The sequence below is a fragment of the Geotrypetes seraphini genome, chromosome 2 (genome assembly GCF_902459505.1).
Source record: "Geotrypetes seraphini chromosome 2, aGeoSer1.1, whole genome shotgun sequence".
Taxonomy (NCBI): domain Eukaryota; kingdom Metazoa; phylum Chordata; class Amphibia; order Gymnophiona; family Dermophiidae; genus Geotrypetes; species Geotrypetes seraphini.
Window position 1 is genome coordinate 497,097,947 of NC_047085.1, and position 14,503 is coordinate 497,112,449.

Here is a 14,503-nt window from a genome sequence, read left to right on the forward strand (position 1 = left end):
CCCTCCGATATCTCTCCTCACTTAGCTCCCCCTATGCTCCCCGCCCCCTCCGGGATCTCCGCCCATCGGGTAAGCTCCTCTTATCTGTGCCCTTCTCTTTCACTCCCTTCTTTCTTGCGGCGCCTTATGCCTGGAACAGGTTGCCTGAATCAATACGTCGTGCTCCGTCCCCTGGCAGTGTTCAAATCCAAGTTAAAAGCCCGCTTTTTGGAAACCGCTTACAACTCTTAACTCCCACTCACTGCTGCCAGATACCTAGACCCACTAGAATCTCCCCAACCCTAAAATGTCCTGTCTAATGCTGCAGTGAAAAAATGGCATAGTCTTTTGGAAAAGATTTCTTCCTATCTTTCATCTTATTTGAAGGGGGTTTTTTTTTTGGTCTTGGACTTTTTATTTTGAGGATAAATTTGATGATTCTATAAAGGACACCTAGCAGTTGATCGACAACTGCGCCAACTGGCGCATAGAAGTTGGGCGCTGTTTACAGAATCAGGCCCATAGTGCTGCAGTGGTCAGACAAGATATTCAGCAGCAGTTTTCTGTGTGAAAAGTACCATTACAAACGTAAGGAAGTTCTTCTTTCCCCAGAGAGTGGTAGAAAACTGGAACGCTCTTCCGGAGGCTGTTATAGGAGAAAACACCCTCCAGAGATTCGAGACAAAGCTAGACAAGTTCCTGCAGAAGCAGAACGTACAAAGATAGGGCTAGACTCAGTTAGAGCACTGGTCTTTGACCTAAGGACCCGCTGCAAGAGCGGCCTGCTGGGCACGATGAACCACTGGTCTGACTCAGAGGCAGCAAATCTTATGTTCTTATTAAAGCAATTGAATGTTGTAAGGAAAGAAAGAAACACATCTTGGAAAAAGATAGTGGTGCTTCTATATACATGAGAAAGAAATCCACCAAGAGGCAGAATAGATCACAAGGTTCTAAGAGTGGTGACTAAATGACCAAAAAAACTGTGAACACAACACTAAATAACGTGAAAGCAATAGATATAATTTAAATGGAGTACCCTCAGTGTGATTGGGCAGCGAGGGGAGATATACTCCAGCGCTTCACATAACAGGACAGGGACCAATAAGCCCCTGCCCACACACCATCATAGGGTACCTCCTTGTGTGTGATAAATCAAAATTGTGAAAAATGAATCACCAACCAACAAGTGAACACAAGTGAGGTCAATTAAGAAACCACTCTAAGAACCTCCCCAACCAACTCCCACAAACAAGAATCAAAAACAGACTTAGCTTAAAATGTTCTTGTCAAGTTGTCAAAATAGCAGCGACCCACAGAGAAACGCCGCTGAATACCAGGTCCAATCAAGCCTGGTTTCGGGAGCACAAAATCCCTTCTTCAGGAACCCATAATTGTGAAAAATCACTGAAGCTAGATCGAGCCGGCTGGAGGGAGGGTGGAGCTAACAGAGTAAGGCACAAGATCGCGCTAATAAGGCGACACCAGAGACTTCACGCAAAGAACCAGCCAATCAAAAAAGAGAGGCGGGGCTGTCATGCCATTCAATGCTGTCTATATACATGAGGCTAGTTTCTTTCATTTGAAAAGAAGCTCTGACATGAGGGCATAGAAGTTAAGAAAACCTACTTATTTAAGAAATTTTTGTAATTTCTAGGTTATTTGTTTTTATTGTCACTGTTTCAGTTTTCTTTTGTAAACCGCATAGAACTCCTAAAGTACAGCGGTATATAAATAAATTTATATGTTTTTATGTTATGTTAAACTAGATTGTAAACTCTTCTGAGCAGGGACTGTCTATTGCAGTGTTCTTCAACTTTTTGACACCTATGGATCAACGGAAATAAAATAATTATTTTGTGGACCGGCACCAGTCCGCGGACCGGTGGTTGAAGAACACTGGGCTAAGTCGTGGGCCTCAGACCCCGCCCCCATAATAGTACTAATTGTAACACCATTTTTTCCATTCATTTTTCATATATACACACAATATAATCTTTTTTACAACATATAATGGTTAACCACAAACTTAAACTACACAAAAGCACACTGTATGCTTCCCAACATTCAATCCTACCAGAAAACAGATAACCCCATGCACATACGGGACCAAAAACTAAAAGTACTAATATATACAAACGAAACCCTAAGATTCAAGACTCTGCCTGCAGTACAACCCCAGAGAAAAAGAAACCAATGCATTTCTTCCTCAACAGTGCAAAATACAGACAGCAGATGTAAATTCTCAACATTAACACAATTCAATCACTAAGGGCTCCTTTTATCAAGCTGTGGTAGGGATTTAATGCGCGGAATACCACGCGTTAAACTGCCTGCCGCGCTAGTCGCTAGCGCCTCCATTGACGAGGCGTTAGTTTTGTGGCTTGCCACGGGGATTAGCGCATGATAAAATGTCCGATACGCTAACCCCGCTAGCGCACCTTGATAAAAGGAGCCCTAAGAGCTCCTTTTACTAAGGTGCGCTAGCATTTTTAGCGCAAGCAGGAAATTACTACGCGCTATGTTTCTAGAACTAACACCTGCTCAATGCTGGCGTTAAGGTCTAGCGCCCGCTATTCCACGCGTTAAAGCCCTAGCGCACCTTAGTGAAAGGAGCCCTAAATTTAAAACTAAAATCATTCCCCCTACCTTTGTTGTCTCCCTCCCTCCATGCTGTGCCTTACTTTCAGGCCATTTTACACCGCCCCCTGGTGTTGCCTTTGGGTCAGCTCCTTCTTCCTCAGTGCTGCAGTGCACAGAGACGCGGGCAGTGGCTCCTCGCGCATCCCGCGCCTCATCTGGAAGCCTTCCCTCTGACGTTGCAACGTCAGAGAGAAGGCTTCCGGTTCAGGCGCGGGACGTGCGTAGAAGCCGCTGCCCGTGGCTTTGTGCACTGCAGCACTGAGGAAGAGGGAGCCGGCCCGATGAAAACGCCGCATCGACCGCACCGCGGACCGGCGGCTGAAGAACACTGTCTCAAGCACCTCTTTTTTTTATCAACGATGATTATTAGTTATTGTATTCCTATCTGGTTGGGTTTTTTAACTTTATTTTAGGACTCCCGACACAAGCTCTACAGCCTGTCCATGTCTGGTCCAGTTTCATGTTCCACTTTATATGACTGTCATTAAAAATGGTATACCTATGTCCAGTTAGGACAAAATCTTGCATTGAAAAAACTAGCACTGTAACTATGACAAATTTAACCTATAAATTGTATATTATGTATATTAGTTTTAGATCCCTAGTTTGTGTTAAGACAAAAACTTGTATTGCCCTCCTTGGACCCTTAGATCAGCTGATCAGAATTTACTGACTATACCTTCCATCAAAGAATTTTACTACACTAGAAAAACTAACTTTTCCGTTGTAGCTCCAACCTCATGGAACGCCATGCCACCTCAACTCCGCCTCGAAAAATCACTCGATAAATTTAAGACTAAACTAAGAACGTTCTTATTCCAAGACGCATACCATAGCGTCAAAATATTTCCTTTCCAACAGCCCGCAAAGTAAACACGAACCGCTTTTAAGACGCGATCCCCATTCCTGGTGTTTTATCCTCCCCCCTTCCCTTTAATTAATTTGTTTTTAATGAAGTAATTATTAACTTCCCCTCCCCCTTTACCCTCAAGCTCATGTTCGTATTTGTAATTTGTCTATTTAATGTTCACATTTCCCCCCTCCCTACAAAAATTAATTTTAACCTTTCATTTTTAGCATTGTAAACCGGCCAGGTGCACGTCGATGGGCGGTATATTAAAATTAATTAAACTTGAACCTTGCACTGTAACTAGGGCAAATTGTAACCTGTAAACTGTATTATGTATGTTAGCCAGTGTAACCTGTTCTGATCTCTTTGGGGATAGGTAGCGAAATAAATAAATAAAGGTCTGGTCGTCTCTCCTCTTTTCTGGACTTTCCATGCTCTAGTCTAAGAAGAGCAGGAAAGGATAATCCAGCACTTTCCAATGGAATCGAAGGCTTAACTGCACAGGAAGTTTCCATGAATAAACCTCAAGGAAGCGGAGGAATACCACAGAGGGAAGAAGCCTGGAGAGGAGATGCTCAGAATTGTATGCAAGGACTGACAGGACACAGATGGTGACATCAAGCCATTAAATCACTCATTTTAGAGCAAAAGGCAACACACAAGCCAGGATGGGGTGAATTCAAGGTTATGCTGCTGCTGCTCTATTTGCAAAACACCCAAATTATTTAAACAATCTGGAACAACATGGCAGATACCAACCACCAAATACACTCGGTTTAGGCACCATTCAGCTCCCTCCACGTTCTCATACTAGGTTTTATCTTTTAATGTGTCACGCCAGGATTCTTTCAAATTTCCATTCAATAACCAACCCCCCCCCCAAAAAAAAAAATAAAAAACTACACACACGCCTTTAAACTATGCTGAACGTATAATCCAACACGGCCACAGAACAGAGGGATCTTGCTGCTTACCTGCAGGGAAACCCCTTCAGACATGTTGTCTCCTGCTTCTCCCCCGTGTCAGAAAAAACATAGTTTTCCTTCCCGCAGCTCCTCAATTCATTCCTTTTCTTTCCCTAGCGTGGAGCCTTCCCCTCCATTCCCAGCCTCTTCCAACACAACCAGAACCCCAAGCGGTGAAATAGATGGATCCAAGGAAGAGAATGCATAAAAACTGGGGGGGGGGGAGGGGGGGAGGATCAGGTTACTGGATCAGTGGATACTGTTGCAAGGGAAAAATCTGGGAAGAATACCAGCACAACATAACCCAGCTCAGGGAAGCTGAAAAATGGACACTGCAGCGTGCCTCTGGGGCTTGTAGTTCCTTTACGATCAAGCAGCGGCCCAAGAGCGCACAAGCTTCTCCTAGAAGGACTGCCACTCCCAGAGGTACACGGGGCTCCTTGGCCGAATGTGGGCGGGGCGGGGATAAGGGCGAAGGGATGAGGTGGATGCCTAGAAAGTAAGGCGGTGGATTTTTTTTTTTATTTTTTTTTTTGCTACCCTGGGGCCCAACACTGTAATTGAAAAAAATAACCATAAGAAGAAGATGGTTTCTGTACTGATCACAAAGGACTGAAGAACTAACTGTATTATTTAAAATAATAAGGATCTGCCTTACACAAACAGGCCTCTCTGTTAGCAACTACTGTACTACTAAGTAAAAAGGGACAGATTTATTATGGCTAGTTACTGCCCAGCTGGGACTTTTCAAATATTTGACATTCCTGAGTGCCCCTTATTGCCCCGTCCCTTATCTCTGGCAGCTTCTCAGACCAGTATTTCTGCCTGAGGTGCACTGCAGAGAAGCCACAGCATGCAATAAAGTACAAAATAAATAAATAAACCATAAATACCTAGATATGCCCCAGAGAGCCTGGTCTGTATTTGGGGGATGTTACCAGGACAATTGTCATGGTCCTTCTTGCCTCAGAGCCTCACATGCTCAAATACATCCTACCAGCTCTCTCCCAAACTTCTGCCCTAGAAAAATTGCACCTTATAAATATACTTATTGATGTAGCACTAGTATTGGGCTAGGATTCTTCTGGAACTCGCAAGATCACTAACTACACCATGTATGACCCCCCTTTGCTGAATATGCATTACCTTATTGCCCTTCTGGAAAGAAAACCATTGCAATTCAATTATATTTGAGTAGTGACCAATTTATGGCTCCAATAAATACTATCATACATTTTTCTTAAAACAAAACTTATTTAAATGTCATTTTGCAAAGTCTTCAGAAATGCCAGTTCTTATCCAAGTGTTTTCAATGGCTAAACAAACGATATAGTGTTTTGCTTAGTGCTTGCTGTGATCCCACAGCAAACAGGGTTGCAGGTTATTAAATTCCATCTGGACGAGAGGGAAGGGGATCCGCGTATCAAAACTGATTTTCTAATTCAACTAGCAGAATTAGTTATTTCACATAATTACTTTTGTTTTTCATTTACATACTACTTGCAAATTCAGGGGGTAGCCATGGTACCCTTCGGTTACAAATGGATTCATTTTTCAATCCATCAAAAATGACAAAGACTAGGGGACAGTGGATGAAATAGCAGGGAAATACTTTTAAAATCAATAGGAATTTTTTTTTTTTCACTCAGAGAATAGTTATGCTCTGGAACGTTGCCTGAGGTTGTGGTAAAAGCAGCTGGTTTTAAGAAAGGTTTGGACAAATTACTGGAGGAAAAGTCCATAGTCTGTTCTGAAGACATGGAGAAAGGCCTCTGCTTGTCCTGGATGGTAGCATGGAATGTAGCTACTCTTTAGGTTTTGCCCAGGTACTAGGGAGCTGGATTGGCCTCCCTGATAACAGGCTTCTTACTGGCCTTGATGGACCATTGGGCGGAGCCAGTAAGGCTGTTCTAATGTTCCCAAATCTGCATCCTGGAACAGGCTAACTTCTCATAGATGCTCTTCTGAGCAGGAACCCTCTATGAAATGTCAATCTACAGTGCTGCTTAAGCCTTTCAGTCCAACAGTAGTAGTAGTAGTCATTCCTGGAGGAAAAGTTCATAGCATGTTCTGAAGACATGGGGGAAGCCTCTGCTTAGTCTAGATGGGTTAGCTCAGATGCAGAAAAAAAATAACTCTTAATAGTATTTATAAATATGCTGTATCAACGATACGGGAACTGTTGGTAAATTTTGGTTGTAACATCAGGAGGAAGCTTTGTGAATTGTTTTTTGCTAAATATGTGAGACACAGTCTATCTTTTGAGTCAATCAAGCCCTCATTAGAAATCTTTTGTAAATCATCGTTGGTTCCCTGAAGCAGGAACGAAACATGGCACGTCGGAACATGCAAGCTATAAGATAAGTTTGCTGTTCATATTTAAATTATAGGCGTACACAAGTAAACAAGTTTAGTCCAAGTGGCACATGACTTTACAAATTTATACATTTGAAGCCCGTTTCAATTCCTTTTTGAATATGCGATGATTGGGCGGTGAGGCAGTAGTGTCGGGGTTCTCTTCAGTTATTGCCTCCATGATTCTGAGCATAAAATTTACCAACAGTTCACCTATCATTGATACAGCATATTTATAAAAACTATTACGAGTGTTAGTAATATTTCCTGGAATCCAACTACCCTTGGAAGTGATTGATTCTCTCTCCTCAAAATGTGGACTTTAGTCATAGTCACTAGTGTGGAATTATTTTATAATTTGTATTATTAGTTTCCTCTTTTTGGATTGTTATATTTCCTTTCAAGCATTTATTATTCAACTTGTAAAAGCATAAATAAATAAATAAATAGTGATTTTTTTTCTGCATTTAAGATATCCTCTTTAATCACTCGATTTTTGAACGATTTAAGCTTATTGCCCCTATTTGTGTGTATTTGACGTGGTCTGGATGGGTAGCATGGAATGTTGCTACTCTTTGGGTTTGGCCCAGGTACTAGAGAACTGGATTGGCCACCATAAGAAGGGGCTACTGCCTTTGATGGATCATCGGTTATTCTTATATTCTTAATGAGTTACATATGATCATTATAACACCACTGTTTGACAGGGATTACACCTGACTTGAGGCTACCAGCTGTACTCACTTGAGGAACGAAGAGAGAGGGGAGACAATATTGAGACGTTTAAGTATATCATGGGCCATATCAAGGCAGAAGATGATGTCTTCTGTCTTATAGGACCCTCGAACACCAGAGGGCATCCGCTGAAAATCAGAGGAGGGAAGTTTCATGGTGATTCCAGAAAGTACTTCTTCACCGAAAGAGTGGTCGATCATTGGAACGAACTCCCACTGCAGGTGATTGAGGCCAACAGCCTGTCAGACTTTAAAAGAAAATGGGATATTCACGTGGGATCTCTAGGGGGGTAAAGTCAGGGGGGTGGGTCATTAGAGTGGGCAGACTTGATGGGCTATGGCCCTTTTCTGCCGACATTTTCTATGTTTCTATGAGGTTTTTTGAGCTTCTGTTGGCCTCATGCTGCCACCTCACCATTTCCCACACCATGTGCAGTTGAACTGTACAGTTTCACGTACAGTATTATATTGACATGTGCATATATATGTTTATCCCAGGTGCTACCATGTACACCTTCTTTCAAATATGTTGTTTCATGGCCATCGCTGAGGTTCTTCTGTGCTATGGAAATGTCCCCTATGATACATGAATGATGTCCCCATTTAGAGGGACACAGATGATGAAGCTATAGATATGTCATTGCATGTGCTACATTAGTGTGTCACCTTACCTATATTCAAGATCCCCCACCCCCAATTCTCTAATTGTCCCTAGAGAATCCCATCTGTCTGATCACAAAGATAGGCAGCTCAGCCCCTATCTTTGCCAAGGGATCCCTTGCCATCAGTTGATGAATATACAAGAATCCTCACATGAAACCGCAGCTTCTGGGAGTCCTGGTGTCTCAGATAATTAGGGGGAAAATACTCTTGGTGTGATAAGTTCTGGCAGCTGCAGCATAGGGCAATACACTTCCCTGAAATCAACAGGAGGGATACCTGCTCCCTCTTCCTGCCTGCTCCCCCCCCCCTCAAACCATCAATACCTCACTTCAAACACTCAACACCAACCTCAAACCACCAAACACTTCACCCAGATACTCAGGGATGTTGGAGTATGGTTTTAGATGTATCAGGGTGGGGTGTTGAGATTTCAGGTGGGTGTTGTGAGGTGAAGCTGCAGTGTCAGGGGTTTGAGGGGTTCCAGCAGCAGGAGAGAATGAGCATTCCTCCTGCTATCTTGGATGTGAGAGGTGAGGGGGTCGACGGTGTCGGGCAGGAGGGACTGGCCATCCATCCTGCCCATCTCAGGGGTGAGGGTTGGGGGAAGAAGTGCTGTGGCCCAGCCAGCTGAGTCGATTGCAGCAGGGGTATTTTCAGCCTGATCAGCAAATGCAGAAGCCAGAGTTTGGCACGAGTAGTCCTGTCAGTTCAGCGGACTGGAGAATCCTGTAGCACAATCGCTTCACCCATTGCAGTGTGTACTTTTACATTTGAAATGTGGTCCAGCATGACTCTTACCATTCAGAATGTGTGTGTGTTTGCATAGTGGAGATCAGACCACCACTAACTCCACCCCCTACTTTTACCAAACCGTGATAGTGGTTTTTATGGTCAAAGGGCCCGCTGAATGCTCTGCGCTGCTCCCCACACTCATAGAGAGTCAGGTGCAGCGCAGAACATTAAGCTCACTGTCTAGCACTAAAAACCATTATCACAGGTTGGCAAAGGGGGGGGGGGTCACTTTCATGTGTGACAGAGTACATCTACAGTAGAACAGCATTAAGGTTAGTGACACGCTGATCTCTGCGTTAAACCTAAACTATTCTACTTAAGGACATGGAGAACAGTAGTGTCATAAGAATAGGAATAAGTTTAACGCATGATTAGCGCGCACTGTGTGTCTTTACCTCGTGCTGTTTACTAACGTGGCTATCAGCGCACATAACTGACATTAACGCAGCAATCAGCGCGACATAACCTTAACATGCCTCTAGCGCGTGAAACACTGCCACCTGCTGGGTTGAAAAACTTACAACAATAATCGGCTATAGTTAGTCTTCAGACCTCCACCAAATCAAATCTTGGCAAAATATCAACTGGAGAGTCTTAGATAATTTTCAGTGTATTGTTTCATACAGACCTCAGTGGTGCCATCTGTATGCCACTAAACTTTAAAGATCATACAGAACACCGGCACCCCTAATCGTCATTGGTCTCTTATATATTAATAGTTTTAAATGTTTTTTAAATACTTTAAATAAGTCCATAAATATACTCATCTGATGCTTACCCCCACCCGCGTAGCATCAGATGAGTATATTTATGGACTTATTTAAAGTATTTAAAAAACATTTAAAACTATTAAAATATAAGAGACCAATGACGATTAGGGGTGCCGGTGTTCTGTATGATCTTTAAAGTTTAGTGGCATACAGATGGCACCATTGAGGTCTGTATGAAACAATACACTGAAAATTATCTAAGACTCTCCAGTTGATATTTTGCCAGGGTTTAAAAACTTAACATTAGAATAGACTTAACATTAAATTAAGGATTTAAATGTAAAACCGACGTAAGGCATTCTTGGAAAGGAAATCATGTGATCAACTCTGCCATTGTATTCCAATTATTACATACGACGTCACATAGGGTATAAATCTGTTTGTCCTTGCTTTCTCCCTTTGGAGAGCACTGAAATTGTGATGGCCTGTATTGGCTCTCCCCAGAAATAGGAGAACTATTAATAAAATCTATTTGATTACATGTTTTTTTTCTCATGTCTGTTATTTGAATTCACAGAACGGAGTCTCTAGCCCAGTTATATTGGGAGAGAGATTCCATTCTGGCAATTCTTTTGGCCCCAATGTTCAAGTCTTCCAGCCTGGCTTGGACATGGCGTACCGGAAGCTTTCCCTCTGCTTCAATTTCCTGTCCCCGCAGAGGCAGGATGTTGCAGAAGAGGGCCACAGACAGCATGTTCAGTTCATTAATGCTGCTGGCATTCCAAAGCTTGCAGGCTGCAGCATGGAGAAACCAGACTCTGGACTGGAGCACCCCAATGAGCTGCACCCGGGGAAGACAATTTCCCCCCCCTGGTATGCCATTATTGTAGTAGTGCATTTGGGGGGAACTCGGGTACCCACAGAGCTGGCACCTATGCCTATAATTACTGAAAATTATTGACCCAGCTATATAAGGGTCTCTCCAAATGGAAGGGCTTTTGGCTCTCCTGATGGGGTCATATAGCGGTGATTAAGATGAATATTCTACCTCATTATTTTTATTTCAGGTCTTACTGATTCAGGTCCCTTATAGGGCATGAAATATAACAGGCTTTTATATGGGAAGGCAAACACCCAAAATTGTGTAATAGGGCAGATCAAGGGGGTAGGGTAGGACAATGCCAAATGTTCTTTGGTATTATTGGTCAGGCCAATTACGTTTTTAGTGGATTGGGATGACTAAACCTCGTGTTTGGCTGGAGCAGGGATTCTATCTAGAGAATGACACGGGGACAAATTTTTCCCCGTCCCTGCTCTCCTTTGTCAGCCTAGAGGCCTATGGGAGATTATATCAATCTGGCTCTGGCATGGGAAGGCAGATAGACCCTTAGTGCAGGGAAACTGTGTTAAGTTTCCCTGATTGAATCATGACTAGCTAAAAGGTGTTAATGTCTGATTAAGAGGGTGCTTAGGACCATGGTGCACAGATCAAGCCAGAGACTTAATCCCATCACCATGCTTGCAGATGTCACACTCTCCTTTGTCAATTAAATTGACCATTGTCTCAAACAGTTTGCAAGTTCTAAACAGAAAGATACTGGGAGATACAATATTTTCTCTAGTCAGAATAAGATTCCAAGGTATAAAAGCCTGCTCTCTGCTCTATCAATCTATCTCTCTTTTTCTATGGAGCTATCAATCTCTCTTTTTCTATCAAGCTATCAAGAGAGGGGTCTTGGCCCTCTCTCTCTCTTTCTATCTAGCTATCTCTTGGCTTGGCACTCTGGTTCTCTCTTGAGCTCTCTCTATCTCTCTGTCTATCCTTCTCTTTATCTATGGAACACGAAACATCACCCCATCCCCCTTTCTCTCTCTCTCTGCCTTTCCCTGAAACTTAACACTTCCTTCTGGACTCTGTAAGGCAGCAAGACTGCTTTGCTCTCTGCTTAAGTGTAATGCTCTCTGCTTAATTGTAATGCTTATAAATATTACTTTTCTGTAAGACTATTTCTATAATATATATTCTTTATGCAAACACCTCTGGCTATGCCTTCTTTATTCTACTTTCTGGTGAGTCATCGGTGAGGGAACTGAACCTGGGACCAGCATTTGTCAGGACGCCTTTCACTTAACCCCTCCAACCTAACATTGTGGGGGTGCGACCATCCTTACATTTTATAAAACTGACATCCTTGTCTGCAAGCTCTGTCCTCACCTGCACAAGCCTCAAACACTGTAAAATTCGAGGCTTGTGCAGTTAAGACAGAGCTTACAGGAATAGGGCAAGGACAGGGACAGCAACAAAACTCACAGGGACAGGGAAATTGAGTTCCAGTGGGGATGGGGAAAAATTTGTCCCCATGTTATTCTCTAATTCTATCCTTTATACCCTTGCACCATCTATTATGGTCCTCTGTCCAGTTAAGGGTCAACTCCTTACATTTGGATAATCCCTTTATGCTTCATTTGCTATGAATTTAGAGTGTCCTTCATAAATGATGGAGGCCGCATGGGGAGGTATCCACTTTATCTTGCATCTGTAGTGAGCCTTTTTTGAGGCTGGATGTGATCAAACTGTATTTTGAAGATGGGCAATGAAGGTATTAAATAGGTTTTGCTATTTTCTGGGGTGGGGAGGTGGGTTCTAGAGGGTTTCTTGATCCTTCTGGACCATTTTTCCCTGGGAGCTGTAGATTATTACCCATACATTGAGAAGCATTATTTTCTTGCCTCCCAGGGATGGTAAAAAAATAGCCCTATACCAAATGAGCATTGCGAAAACATGTGGTTGGCTGTAAGGAGGCTGATCCAGGCCCTTATCCTTGTTATATAGATACATCAGGGGTCTTGAAGATGTTGTGCACCCTTTTATGTAAAAATTGGAACAAGATTTAAGTAGAGCTTTCACAATACAAGAGTGGGCTAAGATGTTTGAAGAGATTTTTTTAAAATCTTCTGTTTGTGTCTTCTTGGTACAATAAAAATGGCATTACACTCCAGTTCGTTTAAGAAAACTGTTTACATCTATTTCTGACATATGCTGGTGGTGTGCTCAAGGAGTGAGTTTGTTTCTGCGTGAGTGGTGGGCTTGTGAACTGATCCAACAGTTCTGGAAAGAGGTGGGAGTGGAAATGTCAAAAGCTTTGGCTACTTCTATCGCTCTTACGCCACAATCATGTTTGTTGGGACTTCACAATGGCCAAGGTTTATGATGGCAACAGAAAGTGAAATGTGTGGGCTGGGATGCTGCTAAAGATGTGCGCAGAATTGAATCGGTTCAGCGGACGGCCACCAGGATGATCTCAGGGCTCAAGGGTCTCTCGTACGAAGAGAGACTGAACAAATTGCAGCTCTACACTCTCGAGGAACGTAGGGAGAGGGGAGACATGATCGAAACATTTAAGTACCTCACGGGACGTGTCGAAGTGGAAGATGATATTTTCTTTCTCAAGGGACCCTCGGCCACAAGAGGGCACCCGCTCAAACTCAGGGGCGGAAAATTTCATGGCGACACCAGAAAGTATTTCTTCACAGAGAGAGTGATTGATCATTGGAACAAGCTTCCAGTGCAGGTGATCGAGGCAGACAGCGTGCCAGACTTTAAGAATAAATGGGATACCCATGTGGGATCCCTACGAGGGTCAAGATAAGGAAATTGGGTCATTAGGGCATAGACAGGGGGTGGGTAAGCAGAGTGGGCAGACTTGATGGGCTGTAGCCCTTTTCTGCCGTCATCTTCTATGTTTCTAATGTGTAATTGCAGCACATTGGAAGCAAACGCTCTCTCCTGCCATTGGAGCATGAAAAAACCATTTGAGACTACTCATTTCTATAGCGTTACCAGGTATACACAGCGCTGTACACCAAAACATGGAAGAGATAGTTCCCGCTCAAAAGAGCTTACAATCTAGTTAAGACAGACAAACTGGACAAAAAGGAGCATCTATACACAGTGCTAAAGTGGGAGAATGACAGAAGGAATGATAAGATAGGTATGGATGCTTAGCAGGTGGGTTGGAGTTTGGAATTGAAAGTAGCTTCAAAGAAGTGGGCTTTGAGTCTGAATTTGAATACTACAGGGATGGAGCTTGACATACTGAGTCAGGCAGTTTGTTCCAGGCATAGAATATAACAAAGGAATGGAGTATGGAGTTGGCCATAAGGGTTTCTGGTGGATATGGAATGCCTATATTTATAGCACCATCAAAACCCCTGGCTCCTAATTTATTCCTTAGAATACACATTTTTATGGATATCTTTTTGTTTCATGAGTAAATCACGGAAAATTTTTGTTGTTTACCTGCAATTACATCACTTTCTTTTCCAGAGATAATAAAAAAAATGATTTGACATCAATATGTGAACATTTCTTAAGAAAGGACTGAATATTTCATGGGGCGTCCTCATTTTTTCACATGACTGTATATGGTAAACCACTAACCCAACATCTTAAGATCTTAAAATTAAGTCACTGATTTAGCAGACTTCTTGCGGCCTTGAAACACTGTTTGCCATGCCGAACCTCTGGGGTGCTCCAAGGATTCCTTGGATCATGGGGGTTATTACAACCCAACTTTCAATGCAGCCCAGGATTCATCTACTGTTTTAACTTTACAAGATTTTTCATTGATTGTAATCCAAAGGGCGAATGGAAATATCCACCGATATTTATATCTGTTTGTCTGCATATATTGAGTCACATCTCAAAGAGATCTCTGCTTAAGAAGAGTCGACCAGGCTAGGTCCTGGAAAACAGTAAGTTTTATATCTTCCCACACGATCTCTTTAAGTTGCCCTGCTTTTCATAACACA

General features: G+C 42.8%; 1 protein-coding gene across 15 annotated transcripts in view; it reads right to left on the reverse strand.

Annotated features, from left to right (window-relative positions):
- LOC117354441 overlaps positions 1-4,665 on the reverse strand; it is a 238,688-nt gene extending 234,023 nt beyond the window's left edge. For all 15 annotated transcript variants that reach the window (XM_033932006.1, XM_033932001.1, XM_033931998.1 and 12 more), the window contains exon 1: positions 4,447-4,665. In XM_033932006.1, coding sequence (XP_033787897.1) covers positions 4,447-4,470 — 24 coding nt within the window. In that variant the 5' untranslated portion in view covers positions 4,471-4,665. The remainder of the gene's footprint in view (positions 1-4,446) is intronic.
- Between the last annotated feature and the right edge of the window lie 9,838 nt (positions 4,666-14,503).